General features: G+C 31.1%; 2 protein-coding genes across 2 annotated transcripts in view; both read right to left on the minus strand.

The window, feature by feature from the left end:
- The window catches only part of LOC137813292 (rust resistance kinase Lr10-like), a 53,001-nt gene that overhangs the window by 2,559 nt on the left and 25,660 nt on the right, over positions 1-24,782 (minus strand). The gene's annotated exons all lie outside the window — the stretch shown is intronic.
- On the minus strand, positions 14,706-18,588 carry LOC137813291 (rust resistance kinase Lr10-like). Its single transcript, XM_068615416.1, has 3 exons — positions 17,738-18,588; positions 17,386-17,433; positions 14,706-15,915 (listed from the first exon to the last, which is right to left on the minus strand). Exons 1-3 carry the CDS (start codon positions 18,561-18,563, stop codon positions 14,798-14,800), a joined length of 1,992 nt encoding a protein of 663 aa, XP_068471517.1. The 5' UTR covers positions 18,564-18,588; the 3' UTR covers positions 14,706-14,797.

Genomic DNA, 24,782 nt, shown 5'->3' on the forward strand with positions numbered 1-24,782 from the left:
AAGATATTACTTGGTGAGATTTGTAGAGGTTGTCAATGAAGTAGAAATAGAAAAAAAGTAGATGCAATTTGGATAGCAAGCATGAAAAATCACGTTGGTTGACCAAAATACAACAGGTTTGAAAAAAATAACAACCAGAACAAGAATGAAGGGATAAACATAGAGCAAAAAATCGAAAGAACAACAAAATAGGTGAAAAGGATCAATACTTTACTTATGCACAAGCGGTAAAACGTGACACTAAGAAGGAAGGTAAAAAAGATGCAATGGAAGGAATATCGTTACAAGTGTAAGAGAAGGAGAAGATGTGGATAAAGAGAAGTTTTGAAGTTAGACTACATGATGCAAGTAAGATGGATCTGCTAAATGAAAACTTTATCCTAGGTGAGCTATGATTCATCATAATAAGATATTTAAGGGATAATCAAGTGAATCTCTCACCTGATAATGAAATGAATATATATAAACAATTGAGGAACACAATGAATGATTTTCAAGCACGTTTGAGTCTTCTTGGTCATCTCAAGAAACATCGAGAAATAAGATCATATAGGTGCGGTGTAGAGGCATACCATTATCCTTATGGGGCATCAAATGCTTCAAAAGGATTGTGGTTATCATTGGAATGCTCATCACAATAAACAAATGTTGTTGGGTCTTGGGAAGTGTTAAAGTATGCGAGATTGTAGGTATGTTTAGCAATTAGGAGTTTCACTATGATGTATTGGAAAATCAAAGTCAACGGTTCAATTATCAAGTGTCGTGGGAAGATGATCTCACTACAACAACAACCAAGAAGGAACACAATTAAAATATTGGGGGAACAAACCTATGGAAGACAAATCATCGTTAGCAACAATAGGTGGGATTAAAACAAATTCATTAGAGTCAGAATGTTCGGAAATTAATTATCTTGATATAGGATATACACTGGGTAATGGGGAGCAAACCACAATGGAGGTATCAAACATTAAAAGGTCGACCACCAAAGAGAGGGATGAGAAGATGACAGGGTCGTTGGTGGGTAATTACCAAGGGGAGATCAAATTTTATATCGTCCTTACTTTCCTTTTTTTGCGTTGCGTGTGACATTTTGACTTCCCTGACTTCTTCATACCATTTCTCTCATTATGATTAATATTGTGAAGTACTTCCTCCTATGAGTTCACCATTTTTTTCCTTCATTATGCTTTATTTCAAAACTTTTGATTTTTGTACATTTTCACTTTGACTACTCCATGAATTACTTGCCCAATAAGGTTCTCAAGAAATAATTTTTGTTAGATTTCCTTTCCCAAATACCACACTTGTACATTGGAACCCCCAATGATGAATTTCTTCTTCCACTTATACTTGATAAACAATATCATTGATTTTTGTGTTTTTATTAATTTTTTCCTCACCGTGGGTTTATTTATAGTTATCAAGGTGTCAATGGTTGTCATTACCTTTTTTAAATATTCTTGTCTATACAAAGATAATAGTATGTGTTGAACATGCACTTTGATGTCTCCAAATCCATGAATATTGGTTGAAGGCTTTGCTGCTGCTTGTGTGTGTGGGTTTTGGGTAGTTTGAATTTGTAATCCACTCATAGAATTGATCACAAGTTGTTTGATTTTAATGTATTTGAAAAAAATGTGTTTTCAAAGAGAAGTGGAAAAACAACTAGTTGTTTTATCGTTTCAACCGGTTGTTTTACACTTACAGTTTTTTGAAAGGATTTGAAACTGTTTGACTTTGGTTGACTTTGCTGTCAAACCAATTCAACCGGTTGTTTCAAAAATTCAACCAATTGATCTTTGAAAATCCTTAACAAAATTCTGTTAAGTTGATTTAATCTGATTTAAATTATTTTAATTGATTTTGGATCTTTAATTAATTACTTTTAACAACTAGTTGGAGTATAAATAAGTGGTTATACGCTCCTGGTTGTTAAGATTTCAAATTAACAGTTTCAAATCAGTTTTCTAAGATTGCTTCAAGTTTTGGATACTTTCTAAGAGTGGAATATGATTGTGCTGTAATTAAGATTGCTTTGATATTTGATAATTATCAGGTGTTTTCCATTCTCTTTCATTTGACTTGTATTTCTGTAAAGTACTGTGTTGCATAGAGTCAGAGGGTGTTCTGATTTGTGGTGTGTTGTAATTGCCAAAGGAAGTGTGTGTTCTTGAGGGGTTCAAGATCACTTCTTTGGTGTGTGTGGTTTGTAATATGTGGTTGATTACATATGGAATACTTAGTGATTTCTAGGGACTGGATGTAGCTCTTAGCTTTTAGTTTTAAGTTTTTTTATAAACTGCTGATAAAAACAACTGAATGAATCGCATAAACAACCGGTTGATTTTATGGAAATCAACTAAAACAATTTTGTAACTTATGCATTTTCATTCCTTTGGCTTTGATTTTTCATTGGCTTTCTTCATACCTTTAAAGTTTGCGAAAAACGTTTAAAAACATTTCACTCCCCTTGTTTTAGGCCTACAATTCTAACCATATGCCCTTAGACCTAACCAAAACAACCTTGTTTTCTAAGATAACCTGGTTTAATTATGGAATCACTTATTCAAACAACATTTATAGTCGTTTGCTATCTTGCTCTATCGCCTTACTTACTTTGCTATCCCATAAATTATGCACTCTGATGAATTTCAAGCCATCTAGAAAGAAATTTTCTTTTAGCGTATCCACCTTATTATTGTCATGCAACCTTCTGATAAAAGCTTTTCTTTAACCATTATTTTTGTTGGTGTTGAGGGAATAAAACAGAGCAAGATATTTGTTAACAGAGAATATAAATTTTATTTCATTGCTACTTTTCAAATAAGAATACAATCTCTCTAAATAGTCTTACAATAGACTTCTCAAATTCTACCTTCTCTATCATAAAACCTATACTATAATTTACATTTAAATCATAGTATAAATGACATTTAAAACTAGAATTAAAGATAATAATTATTAGCTATTCAAATGCTAAAATAAAACTGATGAAGGCTGACGGCTTTGAGTTTAATGCTAACAAATTCCCCCTTAAACTCAAACCTTTCATATTTTTCATTCAGATTGTTATCGCTCACACTTCTAATTTTATATTTTTCCTTACCCCAACTGCCTCCAATATTATATTTTTCTAGTAGTCACCATATTGTCCTTGATTAGAAGCAACTTCAATTTTCTTCATTGCACCAATCCGTGCAGAATTTTGAATTGAATTACTTTTAATTTTCCAAACAAAATCTTCTCCACTTTCACCCTTTGAATTAAAAGGATTTAAGAAAGACTTTGACTTCAATGAGCTTTGAAGATAATGATTATACCATATTTCCCTTTCAGATGATGTCTCAACACCATTCCATTTATGGTCTTCTCCTAAATCAAAACCACTATTTTCAAGTAAAACACATGAACCAAAAGGGGATTTGAATTTGAATTGTAATTCACTCACCTTTTCTTTTTGTGCCAAAAGCAACAAATGAAGTTTTTCAACTTGATTGACTCTACTTTCCTTGTCTTTCTCCATATCAACATATTTTTCTTCCAATTTTGTAAACCTTTTTTCCAGGTTATCAAATTTTGCTTCAACACTCTCCAATAATTGTCTCATACTGAGAATATTACTCTTCAAGTCAGGTACATAAATTTTTGTGACATTTTCTTTGGATTTAAAGGCCATGTGCTCCTCCTCCATTGGATTGAGAACAAAACTTTTTCCCTTCATTTCAACTTTAAACAAATCTCTGCCATCAACATCTTTAATTAAGCAATGTTTATTTCCAAACATCACATTATAGCCTTTTTCCAACAATTGACCAACACTCAAAAGATTTTGATCAATCTCTGGCACAAAAAGAACATTTGTAATGATTTTTATACCCTTATAGCTTGTGATAGCTATTGTGCCTTTTCCTTTTACTGCAAGATGTTCACCATTTCCAATCCTCACCCTTTTAATATCAGTAGTTCTCAATTCCTTGAAGAGTTCCTTGTCATGTGTCATGTGGTTGGTGCAGCCACTGTCAATTAGCCAAGATGCACTTGAAATATTGCTGCAAAAACCAGTTGCAACAAAAAGTACATCCTCCTCCTCCTTTGCAATTTGAGCATCTACATCTTGTTGCTCACTTTGGTTTCTACAAATGATTGCTCCATGCCCAAGTTGATTGCACTTGTTGCACTTAGCATTAGGTCTTCTCCAACACTTAAACAGCTGATGACCTAACTTGTTGCAATGCTTACAAGGAAGATAATTTCTACCTTTGTTTCTCCAGCCACCTTCATGTTTGACTAGTAAGGCTCCTTCTACTGCTCCATCTTGTCTCATGGTTCTCCTTTGTTCTTGTGCTTGTAAAGCATTTAAGAGCTTTGCAAGAGAAATCTTTGATAGGTCATTTGTGTTCTCCAGGGTTGTTATGGTGGCTTCAAACCTCTCTGGAACTGTTACAAGCAGTTTTTCCACAATTCTTGAATCTTTTAACACAGATCCAAGCAACCTCACTTTGTTGGCAATGCTTAGAAGTTTGTCCGGGTACTCTTTTACGGATTCCGACTCCTTCATTCTCTGCAATTCAAACTCTCTGATTAGATTCAGGGTTTGCATTCCAGGAATCCTCTCATCACCTTCATATTCTGCCTTGAGGTAATCCCAGATTTCTTTTGCTAACTTCAAGGACATTATCCTTGTGAATACCACAGGAGATACAGCTGCAAATAGACATGCTTTTGCCTTTGATTTCTTCATCTTTTTTCCTTCTGTGATTTTATTTGTGCCACCATAGGGTTTCCTGGAAGGGACTGAATTTCATAGTCCTCTTCTACAGCTTCCCATAAATCCAATGCTTCTAGGTAGGTCTCCATACGAACAACCCACATTTGATAATTGTCTCCATCAAAGACAGGTGGTGCCATTGCTGAAAAATTTGATCCTCCTTCCATTGGTGCACTCTACTAACCTCACAATCCCTCAAGAAAATAGCTCTGATACCACTTGTTGGTGTTGAGGGAATAAAACAGAGCAAGATATTTGTGAACAGAGAATATAAATTTTATTTCAATGCTACTTTTCAAATAAGAATACAATCTCTCTAAATAGTCTTACAATAGACTTCTCCAATTCTACCTTCTCTATCATACAACCTATACTATAATTTACATTTAAATCATAGTATAAATGACATTTAAAACTAGAATTAAAGATAATAATTATTGGCTATTCAAATGCTAAAATAAAACTGATGAAGACTAACGGCTTTGAGTTTAATGCTAACAATTTCTCTTACTCATTCACTAAAAACTGTTTCGCTTCCATCTACCTGTATTAGTGTTCATATTGTTTTACAATCTCACTTATGCTCGTGACTAATCCTGAACTTTCCTCCTTTACATCACAATTCCCATTATTTTGCTTTTTGAATTAGTTCCTTCGAGCTTACTTCACTTGAACACCATTTCTTTGTTCCTTCAATATTTGGCTTGTTCACGTGTGTTTTTCTAATACCAATCCACATATTATCCAATTTATCCCTAACTCCACTGCATTTACCATTCCAAGAAACATCCAAACCCAATTCTTTGCACTCTCCCATTTACTTTTTGCATATAAATACCTCTTGCATTCTCCCCCACCTTCGGAAGATTTTCTACATAACATACTCATCGTAGTTTACCGGAAAGTGAGAAAAAAAAAAAAGAATGGTGTGGAGTCTTTCTATGCTCATGTGTTTTGCGCCCTTTTGTCTTTGTTGTTGATAGTTTTCATACTCAACTCATTGGTAGCTCCTCTTTCTATTTTGAATCTGATTCCTTTTTATTTAATGGGGTACCTAGTGTGATAACTTTTTGGGAGATGTTCAAAACATTAAAGTTGAGGGGATCCTCTTTCAAGATTTTCTACTTAGTGATGCAAATCAAGTGTGTTTTGATAATTTGATTTTTTTTTTTATCTTAAAGTGTGTTTAATAATTTATATCATTACAAGAAAATTATTAAATAGAAACTAATTTTAGAAACTAAAAATAATTAGTTGCTATGGTGACTAAATTAGAGATCATTTTAGAAATTAAAAAAAATTGGTTTCTAAATTAGTTTCTATTATTGTTAAATGGTTTCTAAATTGGTATATAATTAGCAACTAAGGTTTTTGCTACCAAATTTAGAATATAAATAATTGGTAGTTAAAACATTGGTAGCTAATTAGATACTAATTTAGAAACTATTTAAAAATAATAGAAACTAATTTAGAAACCAAAAATTTTTTTAGTCTCTAAAATGATCTCTAATTTAGTCACTATAACAACTAATTATTTTTTGTCTCTAAAATTGGTTTCTATTTCATGATTTTTTTGTAGTGTATATTCATTGACAATATTTTGGACTTTAATTATGCAATTACATAAATTATATATTGATTCAAAATGATGTCAAACTATTTCTTATAATTATGTTTGCGATGTAATATGAAGTAAGATAATTTGTAAATAATTGTGTTTATGAAGGATTTGTTAGGAATTAGATTGAATGCAAGTTAAAGTTATAATCAAAACTTGGGATGACAGCGAGGTAAGGTGAGTGCAAGTTTGACTATACACATCCACATTCCCGAAATAAAAAGTTATTCTCATCCTCGTCTCATCCCATTAGGTATAATTTTTTTTGTCTCATTCTCATCCTCATTAGGTAATGGGTGTATCCATATCCACGCTCATACTCGTTCTCACACTCTCCCAAATATTAAATAAATAATGTTCTTACAAAACAAGAAAAAAAATCACAATAAATAAAATATGTTATCAAATAACAATTACATGTAATAGAAATTTCATAACAATTTCAATATATTGTTTTGAAAATATTGAGGGGGAAAATACCTCAGAGATTTGAGTGAATTTGGTAAATATTAAACATGGTGAATTGTTGAAAGAGAGAATGAAATTTTGTGTAAAAAAAAAAAAAGTTCTTGAAATGAAACAAAATTAAGAAACAAGAAAAAAAGAAAAATATTTTTTTTAGGTTACCTAATAAACTAAGAGTTTACAAAATTTAATTCAATAAAATTGAGGTTTACGTTTCCTAAAATGTAATTTATCATTTGAAGAAAATTACTTAAAATGTAATTTATCATTTGAAGAAAATTACTAGAAAAAAAATGTGTAATTGAGAATATAATTAAAGAGAAAATACTTTAAGATATGAGTGAGCTTGATAGATATTAAATAGTTAAACAATTGGGAGAGTATGTAAAATAAGAGTTTTTCAAATGGAATGATAAAAAAAAACATGGATGAGAATAACAAAAATAAGTTTTCTATTCCATACCCAATTTAAAATATTAAATATTATGATGCTCAAAGTTTATTTATAACCCATAATTAAAACAAAACAAATATTATAAAAGTTATACATACAACAAATTTTTTTACTATAATTATCATATATTACTTTCACCAATTATTCATATCATAACCAATCATTGAAAGGGTTGAAAATTTTGAAAATAAGTGGGTTTGGAAGGGGAAAAAATGGTTTAGGGAGCATATTTTGTGGAAGGTTGGGTAGGGTAATATGATCTTATTTTTGAATGATACTTGGATAGGGGATAAGCCTTTAAGGAAGAAATATCCTAGAATATATAGTATTTTAAAACAAAAAAGAAAACTTATAATAAAGGAGTTTGGATAACATACCATTGGACTTGGAAACTTATAGGTAGAGGAGGGATTGGTTTGAGTGAAAAAAACTAATGGTCAACGAATTAGTACATATTATTCAGGATATTACAATACATAAAGATCAACTAGATGAGTGGGAGTGGAAGGAAGATAGAACTTGTTGGTATTCTATGCAATCTGCCTACAGGTTAATACATAGTTTTCCCTTATAGGAGAATGATGTAAATTTTAATTATCTGTGGAAAGTTAAGGCCTTACCCCAACCTTATCTTTTGTTTAGAGGGTATTCTTGAATAAAATTTCTACAATACATAACTTGCTCAAAAGAGGTATCCAACTACAGAGAACTTTGTGTGCTATCTGTAATAGTTTAGAAGAAACCTATCCTGTTTACATGTAGAATTACAAATCAAATTTGGAACATGTGTGATGTGTGGTTAGGGAGAATGATGATACATCATTGTAATGCTAAACAACACTTTTTAGGTTTTCATCATGGGGGTTTAAATAGAAAGGGTAATCAAATTTGGAAAGTTGCGTGGATAGATCCAATGTGGACTTGTGGATACATAGAAATAATGTTATATTTAAAAATCTTAAACCAAATGACATAGAAATCTATTCTATAGTACATGTTAAATAGTGAATTTAGGATTTAGGATTTGTGTGAATAACGAAGAAGTACACTAAGATCATAAAATCTTTACGTATCCGTGTGGCTAATCTTATTAAGCTACATAGCCTAGATCCTTCAATGTAGTTCTATGTAGGAAAAGTTTAACTTTTGTGCATCCTTGGTTATGTGTGTATCTGTGCAACAAAAGCTTAGTGGAGTACAAATCAGTGCTCTATGGATTACAAACATAATGGAACCTAGAATATAATCCTGGACAATTGTTGAGCAAATTATTATACTCTGTAATAAATTATGCAGCCATTATTTCAACTCATAGATTGATACAAGGAATAACGAGTAGTGCGAATTTTACATCTGTTTTTGTGTGCAGAGGGGCTACAAACTGGTTTAAAGTCTCCTCATTTTATATATTTTTTATTATTGATAAAAAAAGTGGTTGAAATGTTTTAAAAACAAATTAAAATTAAGAAAAAAATACACTGACTGTAACTGGTCAAATCTTTTATTGTTTTAACAATATTTCTATTAATGAAAATTTTAGAACTCCTATTAAAATTCTATTTTAATAATTGTTAAAAGCTATACTCCAGTTGTGTAATTAAAGCATTGAGAAATTAAGATGATAAAATCTTACCTGGTTCTATTATTCTCTCTAGCACTTCCAATATTGTAAGAAAACCCTCTGAAATGAAGTAAAATGTGACTTTATAATAGTCTCAACAGTTATTCAAAAAAGAATATTTTCAGATTTTGATAAAGGTTATAGCGGTCAATAAGTTTAACAGTTATTTATTTTTAATTTAATGCTTACGTTCTTATAAATACATGTAAAACATAAAAAATAAAAAAAATACCATTTTTTGTTCTAAAAGTTGATTGAATTATTATAATGATATTTTGAAGATAATAATAATATATCTAAAATGAAACATAAAATATAGATGACTGAAGCTTTGTTTTGAAAAATTCTGAAAAAAGTGGTTAACAGATGATTATTTGAAAATATATAATTATGTAAAATGTGTCTTAATATTTGGTTTAGGATCACTCACCGCATTGAAGCTTCTGGTTAGAAGAGTCGAAATAGCAATAGCTATCATCATCTGGACAAAGATTCTGACAGGCGAGTTTTATCCATGAAATCTCGAATCCATAGGCGAGTGCGGTGTGCATGGAAGAGTAGGAATGGTAATCGAAAGTGGAGAGAGAAGTGGGAGCAACAAGCTTTACCTCACACCCAACTTCTAAGTCCTCAGCTTTTAGGTCTCCACCAATTGCATATGAATACCCCTTCCCCTCCCACTTCACCCACTCTCCACTCTCCACATACTTCCCTTTCTCTCTCACCCAATCATTACAATTCACAAACACTATATGCGAGAAACTTCCTTATTGGGAAATGAGGATAGAAAAATTGTTTGTTTCCCATAAAGTAAAGAAGGAAAGAAAGATACAAAAGAAAAGAGAGGAAGATGAAAGGGAAGCTAAAGAAAAAGAAAAACCAAGTGAGGGGTGGTGTGAATCTAGAAAGAATGAGGAATATCTTATAACACCCCTTACAAGCATATTCAAAATGGAAAATCAAGAGAAAATCCTTGGGAAACAAAAGGCGTGGGAAAAGAGTGTTCCTTCTCACAAAGTCATTCAACAAGAAGTAAAAGTTGAAAATACCTTTGAAAACATGTTTCTTGTTGAACAACCTAGCCTTACCTTTTGTAAAGGAACACTTGCAAGCATAGTGAAAAAAGAAGAATCCTTAAAAGAGACTTGCATAGATAAAGATGTAGTGGATTATTTCTCATATGTGCTAGGATATCACCAAGTGAATGTCAAGTTATCTATAAGCATCTACAAAAACAAATTTTTATGTGAGGTAGTGCCTAAAGAAACTTGTCATGTCTTATTGAGACAACCATTGCAAAGTGTACAAATTCTCATAAACAATGGTTGTAACAACGAGACTATCTTTACACATAAGAGAAAAATTCTTCATGAAGGAGAACTCATGGGCCAAATTAGAGTTGATAAAACTCTAGAGCTTTTAAAAGGAAAACTTTTGTCCCCCATGAGAAAAGATGTTCAAAGACATTACCCTAGATACATATCTTGTTTTAAAACTACACCTAAGCCAATGTCTCATGAACTCTATACTCCTTCACCTTTTGCAAATGATCCTTGGGAAGACACAAATTTCATATTAGAGCTTCCTAGGACAACAAAAGGTTTTGATTCCATTTTCATGGATATGGATAAACTCTTCCTTAGAGAAGTGACAAATCTTCATGGTTTATCATCAAACATAGTGTTGGCTAGAGCTCCAAATTTTGAAAATCATCATTTGAGGATTCTCTTGGAAAAACTTGAAACTAAGTTATACACTTTAAATTCTTATCATCCTCAAAAGAATGGTCAAAATACATTTGAAAACCTAGCTCTTTTTACTATGCCTAAAGAAATCATGAAAGACAACCACAATTCTTGGGATGAGTATCCTTTTCCTAATAAGCATGCATACAATGGAGTAGTCCACAAGACTACAAATATTTCTACATTTGAAATTGCATGTGGACTTAATCCTCTCTCGCTTTTTAAGTTGTTACCCTTTCCTAAAGGTATTGTGCCTAAGGAAAAGGTAACCAATATTGAAAATTTTCAAATACATAAGAGGATTAGAGGACACATAAAACCATCAAAAGGAAAATATTGTGAAAAGTTGCCAAAAACAAAAGAAAAACAAAAATGGCAACTTCATACAATTAAGTTCTCTCCAATTGCTCACACTAACTCATTTGCTTTGTTTCAAGATTCCCATAGATGGACATTTGATCCGGGAGGACAAACCTTGACGAAGCAAGAGGCTGCTATTCGAGATCAAATCTATAGATCTGGGGATATATCTTCTCAAGAAGGAGGAGATGATGGACACCATCCAGCCACATCCATCCCCCTAGATGAAGAAAAAGCATTGGATTTGAGGATAAATCCTTTTCAAGAGGGAGGAGATGATGGAAGAGGCCCCAACACCAACCCTTTGAGAGGCCACCAAAATGCTACCTTGAGGCAACCACTAGAGTCATAGTCAAAGAGGGGTCAAGAGGACACATTTTACATGTCATAGACTCTAGTGTGTCATAGTTTTTCTTATTTTTCTAGTCAAAGTAGCATAGTTTAAATATTTTTGTAAATGTGTTGAAACATGCAAAGTGGTACCTAAAATGCTAACCTAAGTTTAATTAGAGTTTCCTACTCCTAATTAAACTTAGGTCCATCCCACAATTAGCCTAAGTGGAGCATAAGGTTCTAGAACTCCTAGCACATCTAAGAGGTTTTGTAGATCATCTAGCGGTTCTAGTGAAATCGTTTAGCTACTCCTCTAACAAGACTATATAGCCTGTTTGCTATGTTTTTTTTTTTTATTTATATGTTTATCTGTTGTAATCTTAAGAGTGTGTGCATCTCATATTCTGTTTTCCAGAAATTTTGTTTTTCTTTTTTTTGTTTCTTGCTCTTGCGAGTTGCGCTTTTGTTTCATTAATCCGTGTGACTGTGTGTGTCATGAATTACCATTTTTAATATGCTAGCAGAGTAGGTTGAATGACCTGCTTTGCCTCCAATGTTGTTTCAGTTCTTTTTCTTTCTTGTTGAATAATTGTTTTCTCTTGTAGACTATTTTCTTCTTATTGTCTTCTTCATGTATTTTTCTGAAACAGAATACAGAAAGCAAGGTTTTGTTATGAATCTTTGCAATAATCCCGCAAGTTCATATTACTTGCATCTTGGAGAAAATTCTAGAACTGCGTTTATCTCTCCTCAACTCAATGGAGAAAATCCCTTCACATAAAGGGAAAATTGTGGTATTAAAGTTGACACCTCTCCTAATTAAGTTTGATGTTGTTGGTACTTATCCCATCAGAACCCTCCAAAAAAAGTTTTGAGCATTCTAGAGTGCTCTGACATTCTCAAAAAAATTGATTAAAGTATTGTTAGCACTCACATAGGTATTTTTTAATATAGCATATGATGACTTGAAATAGAGAATAACCTAGTAATTTTTGTTTAAGGGTTACCTCTCCTAACCATCCTTTCAATAAGTGATTGATAGATGTTATTTATTCACTTATTTTTCTAAATATCCTTTCTGACGTTATCGGTAAGTTCGATATTAAGCCTTTAAGGTTCGACCCGAGGCTTAGTAGGTTGTGTGGCGTTATAGGTAAGTTTTGATATTAAGTCTCTAAGGCTCGGTCTGAGGCTAGTGGGATGTATGGCATTATAGGTAGATTCTGATCTATATAACGATAATTTGGATTGAACGAGAGCCAATCCTAGAAAAATTCCTACGATTATATATTTTATAGATGAATCCCATTAATGTCATGTTTAAGATAGTTTAAGGCAAGAATAAAATGTTATAAAGGTAATTTTGTCATTTAATAGTGAATAAGGACTTAAAGTACGATCAAATACAAGAAATGGGCGGATCAATATAGCATAAAAAGGATATACAAGGTAAAAAAAAAGGCAGAATAAAAATTGGGGTGAATTGTTTTCACAATATTTTCGTAATATTGGAGTCAATTAATTGATTGATCAGTTCAACTAATTATAAAAAGCACAATAAGTATATATTCAAAAATTAAACTAGTTGTTACGAGAATTCAACCAATTGATTTAAACGCAATAAGTAGAAAGTTATTGATAAAACAAATATCAGAGTAAGAGAGAGATTGCACAGGAGATTGCACAGGAGATTTATATTTGTTCACTCTTACATCCATCAAGAGCTACATCCAGTCCTCAGCAAATTACTAAGAATTCACTAAAGCAAACACACAAGGTTTACAAGAACACAAAACACTCTTAACCACATACAAAATTCAGAAACCCTATCTGAATCTGTTTACACCAAATTGCAGTGAAAACAATAAGATTTGAATACACCTCGATTATTACAAATGAAGCACAAGAAAAATGTAAACCCAGAAACCTTCTTTACCAAACAAGAATGATCCAAGAAGCAAACTCAAACTCCAAGAATGATTTTAAAACTTTCTATTTTTTCTCTCTTATGAAAATCGTTTTTTGAAATAATCAGATTACATCCTTATATAAGGTAATAATGATTGTATAAGAATTTTGATCATTTAATGAAAACAATTGTTTCAATTAAAAATGCATTGATTAATATAACAGAATTATGTTAAAAACATTTAATTGATTTTCTTTAAATAGATGAAATCAACAAATTTTAAACCAGTTCTTTTATCGAAATAACTTATTGATTTCACTTAACAAAAAAGACAAACTAAAAGACAAATCATTTTTAAATCCTTAAAAACCGTAAGTGTTTTAAACCGGATTGATACGATAAATCAATATGTTAAAAATACTTACTATAGTCAACAAACATGAATAGAAGTAATTTCAACTTATTAATATATGAATCAACTCATTAAAAAAGACAGATTTAGAAAACAAAACTTTTCAAGGAGATTACTATTCAAGTAACTTGGATCATTGTGTAATGAAAAGTTATATATAAAAAGCCATGTTTGTTGAACTTTAAGCTCTAGAACGCAACAACACATGGTAGATGATTTCTCTTCCACCGGGCACAAACCAATCGGTTGTCGTTGGGTACATAAAATCAAGTATAATTTTGATGGGACCATTGAACGATATAAAGCTCGTTTGGTCGCCAAGGGCTTCACCCAGGTTGAAGGTATAGACTATAAGGAAACTTTTTCTCCTACTGCCAAGCTCACCACTATTCGTTGTTTATTAATTGTTGCTTCCCGCAACTAGTATACACATCAACTTGATGTGAACAATTCATTCATTCATGTGAAATTACAAGAAGAGGTGTATATGACTCCAACTCCTGGTCTTCGCCCATAGGGGGAGAATCCGGTATGTCTGCTTCACAAATTAATTTATGGTTTAAAACAAGCATCACGAAATTGGTTCTCAACTTTTGCAACTACAGTTAAATCTACTGGTTACATACAATCCAAGGCAGATTATTCACTTTTTACTAAATCTCAAGGTAAAAAGTTTACTGTTATTCTCATTTACGTCGATGACATCCTTAAAAAAATCTATTTAATGTAAAATCATTTGGATTAAAGCTTACTAAATATTACTCTTTTGGTCATGGAAAAGTTATGCAATCCAACACATGAAAAATAGAAAAGACAAGTATTGTCTACACAAAAATTGTAGAATGTCATCATGCATATTCAGGTGGAATGAGTTCATGATTCCGCATTTGCAAACTTTGGAAAAAAAAATAAATTTAGTAACCCATTTGTTCTAACTTTATAGATGTAAAATATTTAATAGAGACAAAGAAGTGAAAAATATTATAGATGTACTTCTACTTAAAATGACAAACAAGCTGAATGTAAAACAAATTTTTATTATACATAACTAAATAGTATGCTTCACTAAAGGATGAATTGCATGTATACTTATACTTTACATGAAATAATTAGGAGAAGGAGTTCAATTCATTCGATGTCGAGTTTATTGTTTCACCATCTCTACTCAATTCATCTAGAAATAAAGCAGGCTTTGGAGGTATTTCCAAGTCTTCAATGTCTCCTTCAAGCATTTCCACTACTCTATTCATTGAGGGTCGATCGCTTGGTTTCAATTGTATGCACCAAAGAGACACTATGATCATTTTCTTTGCTATTATCTTTTCCTCTTTAGTCAAATATTCCTTATCTATATCTTCCTCATCTTTGATATGATCATAGATCCAAAGTGGAAAGTAAAGTTGACTTGAGTGGTCTACATGGGGATTTAGATTCTTCCTCTTGCTCGCCATCTCCATCAAAAGCATTCCAAAGCTATAAACATCAGCTTTATGGGATATTCCTCCAATATTTTTGTAAAATAGTTCTGGAGCCATATATCCAATGGTTCCTCTTGCTATAGTCATTGTGACGATACTATTATCTATTGGATATAACTTTGCCAATCCAAAGTCAGAAACCTTAGGGATAAAGTTTTCATCTAGTAAGATGTTATGAGGTTTGATGTCAAAATGCAAAATCTGCATCTCACACCCATGGTGGAGATAAGCAATCCCACGAGCCACTCCAATTGATATATTATATACATTTTCATAGCTTAAATGTATATTTCTCTCTTTTGAGAAAATAAATTTATCAAGAGATCCATTGGGCATAAATTCATAAACAAGAGCACGCTTTGAGCCACTAACACAAAATCCAATTAACCGTACCACATTTTGATGATGTATTCTTCCAATAGTCGCAACTTCATTGATAAAATCTTGTCCATTTGCTTTGGATTTGCCTAACATTTTGATGGCCACAGAAGGCCCACTGCACAACTTTGCCTTAAAGACATAGCCAAATCCTCCTTCACCTAACTTCTCTTTGAAACCAGCAGACATTTTCTTGATTTCCTTATATGAATATCTAATAGGTGCCAAGCTATTTTGTTGAAGGTAATTTTCAATATTTTCATACATTGATGTATGTCTTTTTCTCCATTTACATATAAAAATAACAATTAAAAATGGCAATCCAAACAAAAGTTTGTAGACCCATAATATAGAGATATACATGAGAATACCTGTAATAAATTTTTACTTTAGTGACACTTATACTATAAAATGCAACAAGGTATTTGTTAAAGTAAATTTTCGTTCATAAAGTCCAAACATGACATATCTATTTACTTGGTAACATTACAAAAAGAGTAAATTTAATGTTTAGCATAAACAATTATCAATAAATTTCTTTTTTTTATGTTACTCTTTATATAAATAAATTTTTTCTGTAACATTAATGTGTCCTAAAACCTAATTCAGTGATGGTTGTAAAATATAAAAAAAAAACAGATTTTTTTTAAATAATTTATTTGTTTCTATAAACATTTTAAATTCAATTTGTGTTTCTTTAACTTTTTTAACGTATTTACTATAACTTTTTGTTATTTACTACAACTTTTTGTCTTCTCTTATTTCCTAACATTAGTTCCTACAGGTTCGATATTCATCATTAAAAACAAATTATTACTTCTAATTCGGTACACTTGCTGAATTAAAGAGTAATCAACTATCCCAAATATTGAATAAATAACTTTCTTAAAGAGTAAAAATCACAATATAAAAAATGTTATCAAATAAAAATTAGTCATAATAGAAATTTCTTAACAGACTATAATCTATTGTTTTGCAAATGTTGAGAGGGAAAATACCTCGAAGATTTGAGTCTGGGATATTTGACATGGTGAACCCTTAAAAGATAAAGTGCAATCTTGTGTAGTATGAAAAGTTCTTGAAATAAACTAAATTAAAAAATAAGAAAAAATAATAAATTTTTAGATTACTTAATAAACTAAAGATTTACAAATTTAATTTAAAAAATTGAGGTTTACAATGTAATTCATCATTTGAAGAAAATCAGAAAAGTGTGTAATTAAGATTATTGTATAGTAAAAGAATAGTTTTTTTAAAATGGAATGAATCAAATGACTGACAAGAACAATAAAAATAAGTTTTAATAGGTTGTTTAATAAATTAAATATATTTCAGTAATTTAAAATGAAAACGGATAATTCATATCCAATTTAAAATATTAGATATTATTTACAATTGTGCCCAATCAATACGGAAATTAAAATTTATCTATTAAAAAAAAAGTTAAACTTTCAACAATATTTTTTAGTATAATTGTTCTCATATATTACTTTCACCAAACAGTTCATATTATAACCAATCATTGAAAGGGTGAAAATTTTATATTATAACCAATCATTGAAAGGGTTGAAAATTTTAAAACTAAAATAGAATTAAAAATGACAGTTTAATCTAATAAATTCTAAATCTTAAATCATAAACTATTGTAAAAAATGCTTGGAAATTTTTAAAAACAAAATAAAATTTTAAAAAAAAAACAGAGAATTGTATCTTGAACCGTAGCCAAATCTTCTATTTTTTAACATTTCTGTAAATGAAAATTTTAGAACTATTAATAAAAGTCTATTTTAATCATTTTTGTGTAATTAAAGAATTTAGAAATTAAGATGATAAAATTGTACCTGGTATACAGAATTTTAGCACTTCCAGCAGTGGCAGACTAAATGAGCCTGAAATGAAGGAAAATATGAAGTTTAGAATAGTGGTGATCTCTACAGTTTGATAAAGGTTATAGCGGTCAATAAGTTTAACAGTTACTTATTTTAAAGAAAATAAATGTTTAATTTAATGCATATGTTCTTATAAATACACGTAAAATATAAAAGATACAAAAATTGGTTTAAACTAATTGTTTACAAGCTTTTCAGTTAATTTAAATGTATATTTAGAAGATTTAAACTACATGAGTAAGGAGCATAATAACGTGCTTATCTAAAAAAATTGGTTAATATATTTTGGTTTAGGATCACTCACCTTTGATGCATTGAAGCTTGTGGTTAGAAGAGTCGACATAGCAATCTCTATCATCATCTGGACAATGTTTCTGACAGACGAGTTGTATCCATGAAATCTCGAATCCATAGGCGAGTGCGGTGTGAATGGAAGAGTAGGAATGGTTATCGAAAGTGGAGAGAGAAGTGGGAGCAACAAGCTTTACCTCACACCCAACTTCTAAGTCCTCTGCTTTTAGGTCTCCACCAATTGCATATGAATACCCCTTCCCCTCCCACTTCACCCACTCTCCACTCTCCACATACTTCTCTTTCTCTCTCACCGAATGGTTACAATTCACAAACACTATATGCGAGAAACTCAGAGATTCCCAATTTATAGAGGCATCTAGACCGGCTTGGTATGGATTCGAGTGGTAAAAGGAAGTGTAAGTGTCAGAGAAATTGGAGCGAGAGAGGAAACGGAGAGGAAGGGAGGAGAGATTATGGTGCTGCAGAGCAGGATCAACAACTCTCACTGTGTAGTTCTTGTAGTTTATTGACTTCACATGATATTGTCCAGAGTACAGATACAACACCGTAAAGTTATGCTCACAACCAAGTTCATACCTTTCCTCACCACACTTTTCTGGGTCGCCTTTTAATCGAAATGGATAACTGATGTTGCTGATTTTACCACAGGAAGAAGGGGGACAAACGTGTTCTTGGTGGTCCTTGGTAGCAGAAATATGGTGGAGTAGAAGTAGCAGTACCACCAACACTGCTCTCTCTCTCCACATCATGTCCAGACTGTTTCTCACTGAATTCAAGTGCAAACAAATCCAAGTTAGATATTTATATTTAAACATCACACACTGAATTTATAGCTATAAAGGACCACATTTTTCCTTTTACAAAATTGTTTGAAGACTTATGATACTTAAAACGTAGACTTTGACTCAGAAACCGCGTTATCTTGTTTCCGCAACTCATTTTAATCCATACAAAATTTTAAATATTCGTGAAGTGCATGAATTTTGATTTCGGTATTTAATCATCTAATTTTGTTGATGGTGTTCTTTGAGTTTCTGAAACCATCCTAAATTGTTTGTTTTAAAAGCTTATATTTTGAAAAATAATTTTAATGACCTTAGAATTTCTGTGAGTCCCAAAATAATGTTTGTTTGGTTAAGAAACTTCAACATGTGATAGGTACATAAATTGTTTTAGTGAATTTTTCCCCGAAAATGGCCTCATATGTTTCTTTGTGTTAATTTCTTGAACATATTCTTCTTGGACATGGGAGCAAGAAAGAGTGTGTGGTGGGAGAACGAAGCACTAACAATTTTCTGTATGTGTAAAAGGTAAAGGAGAGGGAAAAACATATGGAAGCAATTCCAAACACGTAACCCAAAATTCCAGCATACTTTTCAACTTGTGGCCTTGAAAACTCAATAATTAAAAGTGCGTTTCGAAGAATTTGACGTAGATCTCCAAAATTATAATGTCGCAAAAATGTATATGACCTTGTGGACTTTGACCTTGATAAAGTTAATAAAAGTGAACAACTCAGAGATAATTCTTGATAGAATTAAACACTTGAGTTACATAGGATGAGCCGTGAGATCCTCACTCGGCTAATTAGTAATTGAAAGAATAAAAAATCATTAAGCAATTTTTTTTGGTAGAAAAGCTAGCAGGAAATTTCTAAACCATGTTTTCTGCATGCAGGTATCAAAACCCTCAAGTGCATGTAGTTTCATTTGATGTGGTTGTCATTAATACTTCATGATCCTCTTCATCTTGTTCGTGATTACTATCTTCTTGAGCACAATTGGAAGCATGATTATCACCTTTTGATCTGCACTTATTTGCATAATGGCCACGTTTATGGCAATTATAACACTCAACATTTGATTTATTATAAATGCCTCCTCGTCCTCCGCGACCACGTCGGTAGCTCCTATCATAAACATGGTAGCTATTTCAGCAAAGGTCGTGGTGGCTAAAATCATGGAGGCGCTTGACGCGGGGGACGTGGTCGCGGAGGACGAGGAGGCATTTATAATAAATCAAATGTTGAGTGTTATAATTGCCATAAACGTGGCCATTATGCAAATAAGTGCAGATCAAAAGGTGATAATCATGCTTCCAATTGTGCTCAAGAAGATAGTAATCACGAACAAGATGAAGAGGATCATGAAGTATTAATGACAACCACATCAAATGAAACTCCAAACAATCAGACTTGGTATTTGGATACAGGTTGCACGAATCATATGTGTGGTCAGAAGGAGCTGTTTGCAGATTTGGATGACTCATTTCGAACAAAAGTGAAATTCGGTGATGACAGGTTCGTTCCGGTGATTGGAAAATGGTGAATTCTTATTACATTAAAGAATGGTGATCACAGGTACATTTATGATGTTTTCTATGTACCTGACATGAAAAGTAATCTGTTGAGTGTGGGACAACTGGCTGAAAAGGGTTACGTGATGCACATAGTTGAAAATAAATTCTCAATTTTTGATAGGTAATTTGATTCTTAAAACCTTTTTATCAAAAAACCGCATGTTTCCAGTAGATATTCATATGGGTGATTTAAAGTGCTTGAATGTAATAATGAATAATGAATCGTGGTTATGACATTTACGCTTTGGGCACTTAAATTTTCAGAGTTTGGAAAATCTTTCCAAAAGAAATTTAGTGAATGGTTTACCCCATATTTATCACCCTAATCAATTGTGTGAGGCTTGCATCTTTGGAAAGAATCACAGGATACCATTTGTTAAGGAGTCTTGGCGTGCAAAATTTCCTTTGGAGCTTGTTCATACAGATGTTTGTGGCCCGATGAACATATCATCAGTTGGAGGTAATAAGTATTTTTTAACCTTTATTGATGATTTTTCAAGGAAAACCTGGATTTATGTATTGAAAAGCAAGGATGAGGTATTCCACTGCTTTAAAATATTTAAAGCATTTGTTGAAAGAGAGAGTGGCAGACAAATTAAGATGGTGCGTAGTGATGGAGGAGGTGAGTACAAGTTTCCTTTGGAGCTTGTTCATACAGATGTTTGTGGCCCGATGAACATATCATCAGTTGGAGGTAATAAGTATTTTTTAACCTTTATTGATGATTTTTCAAGGAAAACCTGGATTTATGTATTGAAAAGCAAGGATGAGGTATTCCACTGCTTTAAAATATTTAAAGCATTTGTTGAAAGAGAGAGTGGCAGACAAATTAAGATGGTGCGTAGTGATGGAGGAGGCGAGTACAAGTCTAATGAATTCAAGAGGCACTGTGAAGAACTTGGGTTGCAACATAACATAACGTGCCCCTACACACCTCAACACAACGGAGTTGCTGAGAGAAAGAATAGAACAATCATGGACATGGTGAGGACCATGCTTAAAGCGAAAGGTATGCCAAATTATTTTTGGGCTGAGGCCGTAACATGTGCAGTATATTTGATAAACAGATCACCCACTCGGAGTGTTCCTAACACAACTCCGATTGAGGCATGGAGTGGATTCAAACCCAATGTGCAACACTTGAAGGTATTTGGGTAAATTACTTATGTTCATGTTCCCAAGGCAGCAAGATCGAAGTTGGATGATAAGGCAGTGAAGACCATTTTCATTGGATATAAGCATGGGGGATACAAATTGTACAATCCAATGACAAAGAAGAAGGTGATTGTTAGTCGTGATGTTACATTTGTCGAAGATATGGAATGGCAATGGAATGCAGCAACTGAAATGGATTAAAAAAAATGATATATTTATGTTTTGAAAGATGATGTGGAAGATGGAGTCACTCTTGAAGCACCTGCAGTTCAACCTGAAGCACCTGCAGTTCTACCTGAAGCTGTAATTCAACCTGAAGCTGTAATTCAACCTGAAGTTGCAACTCCAATTGCAACTATGATGGAGCGACCAAGAAGGCAACAACGACAACCTGTACACCTTCAAGATTGTGAAGTAAATCTTGATGGTGAAGTTGATGACAATGGAGATTTAGTTCACTTTGCTTTTCTTGCAGAATCAGAACCTGTGAGACTTGCCGATGCCATTCAACACCCGAAATGGCAAAAGGCTATGAATGAAGAATTGATGGCGATTGAGAAAAACAATGTCATGACTCAAATTGGGAAGGTTGTTCCAAATCAGAATTAAGGGAGGATGTTGGTTATTAATTCATATTTTATTATTATTAATTCAGATTTTATTACCCTTAAACTATTTTACCGTTATATTGCATTAATGGTCAATTTACAGGCCTGTTAGTATTCCTATTTTATAGCTTCCAGTAATTGTGATTTTATTATATATATGATTGAGTAAATCAAAATGAATAACTTTAGTTTTGTAATTTTTTGCAATTACGTTCAATCGGTTGCTATAACCTTTTGCCTTCTCTTATTTCCTTCAATTAGTTCCTACACACTCACCATTTAACGTTTTGTATAAAGTGACGTTTTATGTGTATAATTAAAATTGTCGTAATTTATTTGATCGGAAAACGATTTCAGTGAAAAAACAACACATAAACATCACTATATACTATACAATATGATGTTTTTAACTATCATTATTTTAAGAAAAATTTGAAAAACAATACTTAAGTTTCAATATACGTAAATTGAATACTAAATAAATAGAATTCAGTCACCAATTTATAATCTCATTATTTAATAAATTTGTTTTCATAATTAAACAACTAAACAAATTTATAATACCATTTAATTAAATCTATTTTCACAATAAAAAAATTAAATACTACTCATAGTTATAATAAACATTCATTTATTGCATTGAAAACTGAACACAAAATTAATAGTTGTTCAAAAGTACACCAAGATAAATACACAAAATATTTTTAAATATGATAACATCTTATTAGACTATTACAATCATCTTCCTTAATATTTACTTCCACCACTTGATTCTATTATTTTGTTGGGTGATAAAGCACAATTTCCAACCTAAGGTGCCTACATCTAATGCTTAAAATAGATAAAAAATAATTTCAGATTATTCATTTTCAATTTTTATAATTATAAAATAAAAGAAGACATTAATAATAAATATTTAAGTATATTAAGTTATACCTCATTCCAATTGACATAATTTTAGGTTATTTGAAAAACCTTTCTTTAACATCATTAAAAGTTCTAGATGTATTATAAACTAGAGAGTTATAAAAATAAAGAAATGTATTTTTCTATTCAAGAATAACAATTAAATATACAATCATTGTAATTTTGAATTTCTTTACAGTTTTTATTAAAAAAAATTACAATTGCAATTACAACTACAACTAATTTATTTTATTGTTATCCTTAATGGGATGTTTTTTCTTACTCTTGAAAGAAATAAAATAATGTATATATTTGTAGTAGGCAAAGCTGTAGTAGGCAAATATAGGTTTCAATATTTTTCCATCTTCTAGCCTGAAACAATCTCAAATTATAGAAAAGCTTAGCATTTAGTTTGCTAAATGTAGACAACACTAATAATTAGCAAGATATTGATTCTAATTATCTAGTGGTCTGTTGGAGAGAGTTCATAAAATTTAGTTAAAGCGAGATTGTAGATAATCTGCTGAAAAGAGTTATTTATGTATTTTTCATTAATTTCTCATAGAAATTAATAGTAAACGCTCTCTCAACCATTTAAACAAATGTCATTTTAATGTACAATCAACAAACCAATGTCAATGAAGTCTATGTTTCGTTAAAGCCACGTAAGATTTTACTTGAGTGAATGAATATTATGGTAAAGAATACTTTGTTTTAGATGATTAAGGCAAGTAAAATAAGAATATGGAATGTGTGTACGGTAAGTTCGTTAATTTAAGATTTATTCATAAAGAATCATTTCATTGATATAATAGGTTTCTATTTGTTCTTAGATTTTTTTATGAATAAATATAGTCTACTCATATATTGTTTTTGTTAACACATGAATTTTAATATAGTTTTTTATTTTTATTTTTTATTTTTTTTAATAATATATTTTTTCATGTGATGACACTCACATATTATTGCTATTACTTGAGGTGTCAACCTAACTGAAATTTCAAGTTATATAATGATGCTTGACATGAAAGTTTTTTATAAAAAAAAAATAAAAAAATTATATTTGGTTCATACATATACATTATATACATTTGATCCATTTAGATAGTAACGTTCTAATGAAAAAGTAAATTTAATATACTTAAACAAATATCAATATATTTGGTTGTTGGAGTTGCTAAATATAATGTGTTTCTTTTTCCTATGCCACAAGAAAATTTTGTCTTTAACATTGGTATACATATCTTAGACCAAATTGACAAATGGTTACCGAAATTGAAAAATATTTTTTTAGTAAAATATGTTTTTCGTCATTCTAAATTTTTTTAAACAGTTTTTCTTTCAATTATTTTGACTTATTTTCATACATCTGTTTGGAATTTGAGTTTTGGTTCTGGAGGTAACATTTAATAGCGTTTATTAAGCACTATTCAAACTACTCTAAATATAAAAGTGGTATATTTTAAAAATAATGGAAAAAATATTTAGAGTGATAAAAATATAATTTTGAGAAATATAAATAAATAATATTTTTTTTCTGCGTTTGTTTATTGCAACGTAGGGATCAGAATAAACAAATTAAGCCAATTTTATGTATGTCCACTTCTTTTACTGCAAACTATAGCATATAAAAATTCTTGTCCAGATGATATTAAAATTAAAAAAAACTGTAAATTAAGTTGTTGTAAAGTGTGTGAACTTTATATATATCTCTTATAATTAAAGCATAGGTAAATTAAGGTGATAAAAATTGTAAATATAATTTTAAGGAATTAGTTTGAGAACCCAATTAAAGAAGTATTTCATGACTTACTTAAATAAAGACGAGACATAAATATATTATAGTAAATAATGGAAAAATGATCGAAATAAATTTTTATATCCTGATTGAGAAACAATATTAATAATGCATTTGATTTTTTTTGTACTTTAAATATTTCCAAATTATTCTAGGACTAAAAGTTCCACCACATGTAGAACTGTGGCGGAAATATCTTTCCATTAATA

Source organism: Phaseolus vulgaris, chromosome 1 (assembly GCF_000499845.2).
Source record: "Phaseolus vulgaris cultivar G19833 chromosome 1, P. vulgaris v2.0, whole genome shotgun sequence".
NCBI lineage: Eukaryota > Viridiplantae > Streptophyta > Magnoliopsida > Fabales > Fabaceae > Phaseolus > Phaseolus vulgaris.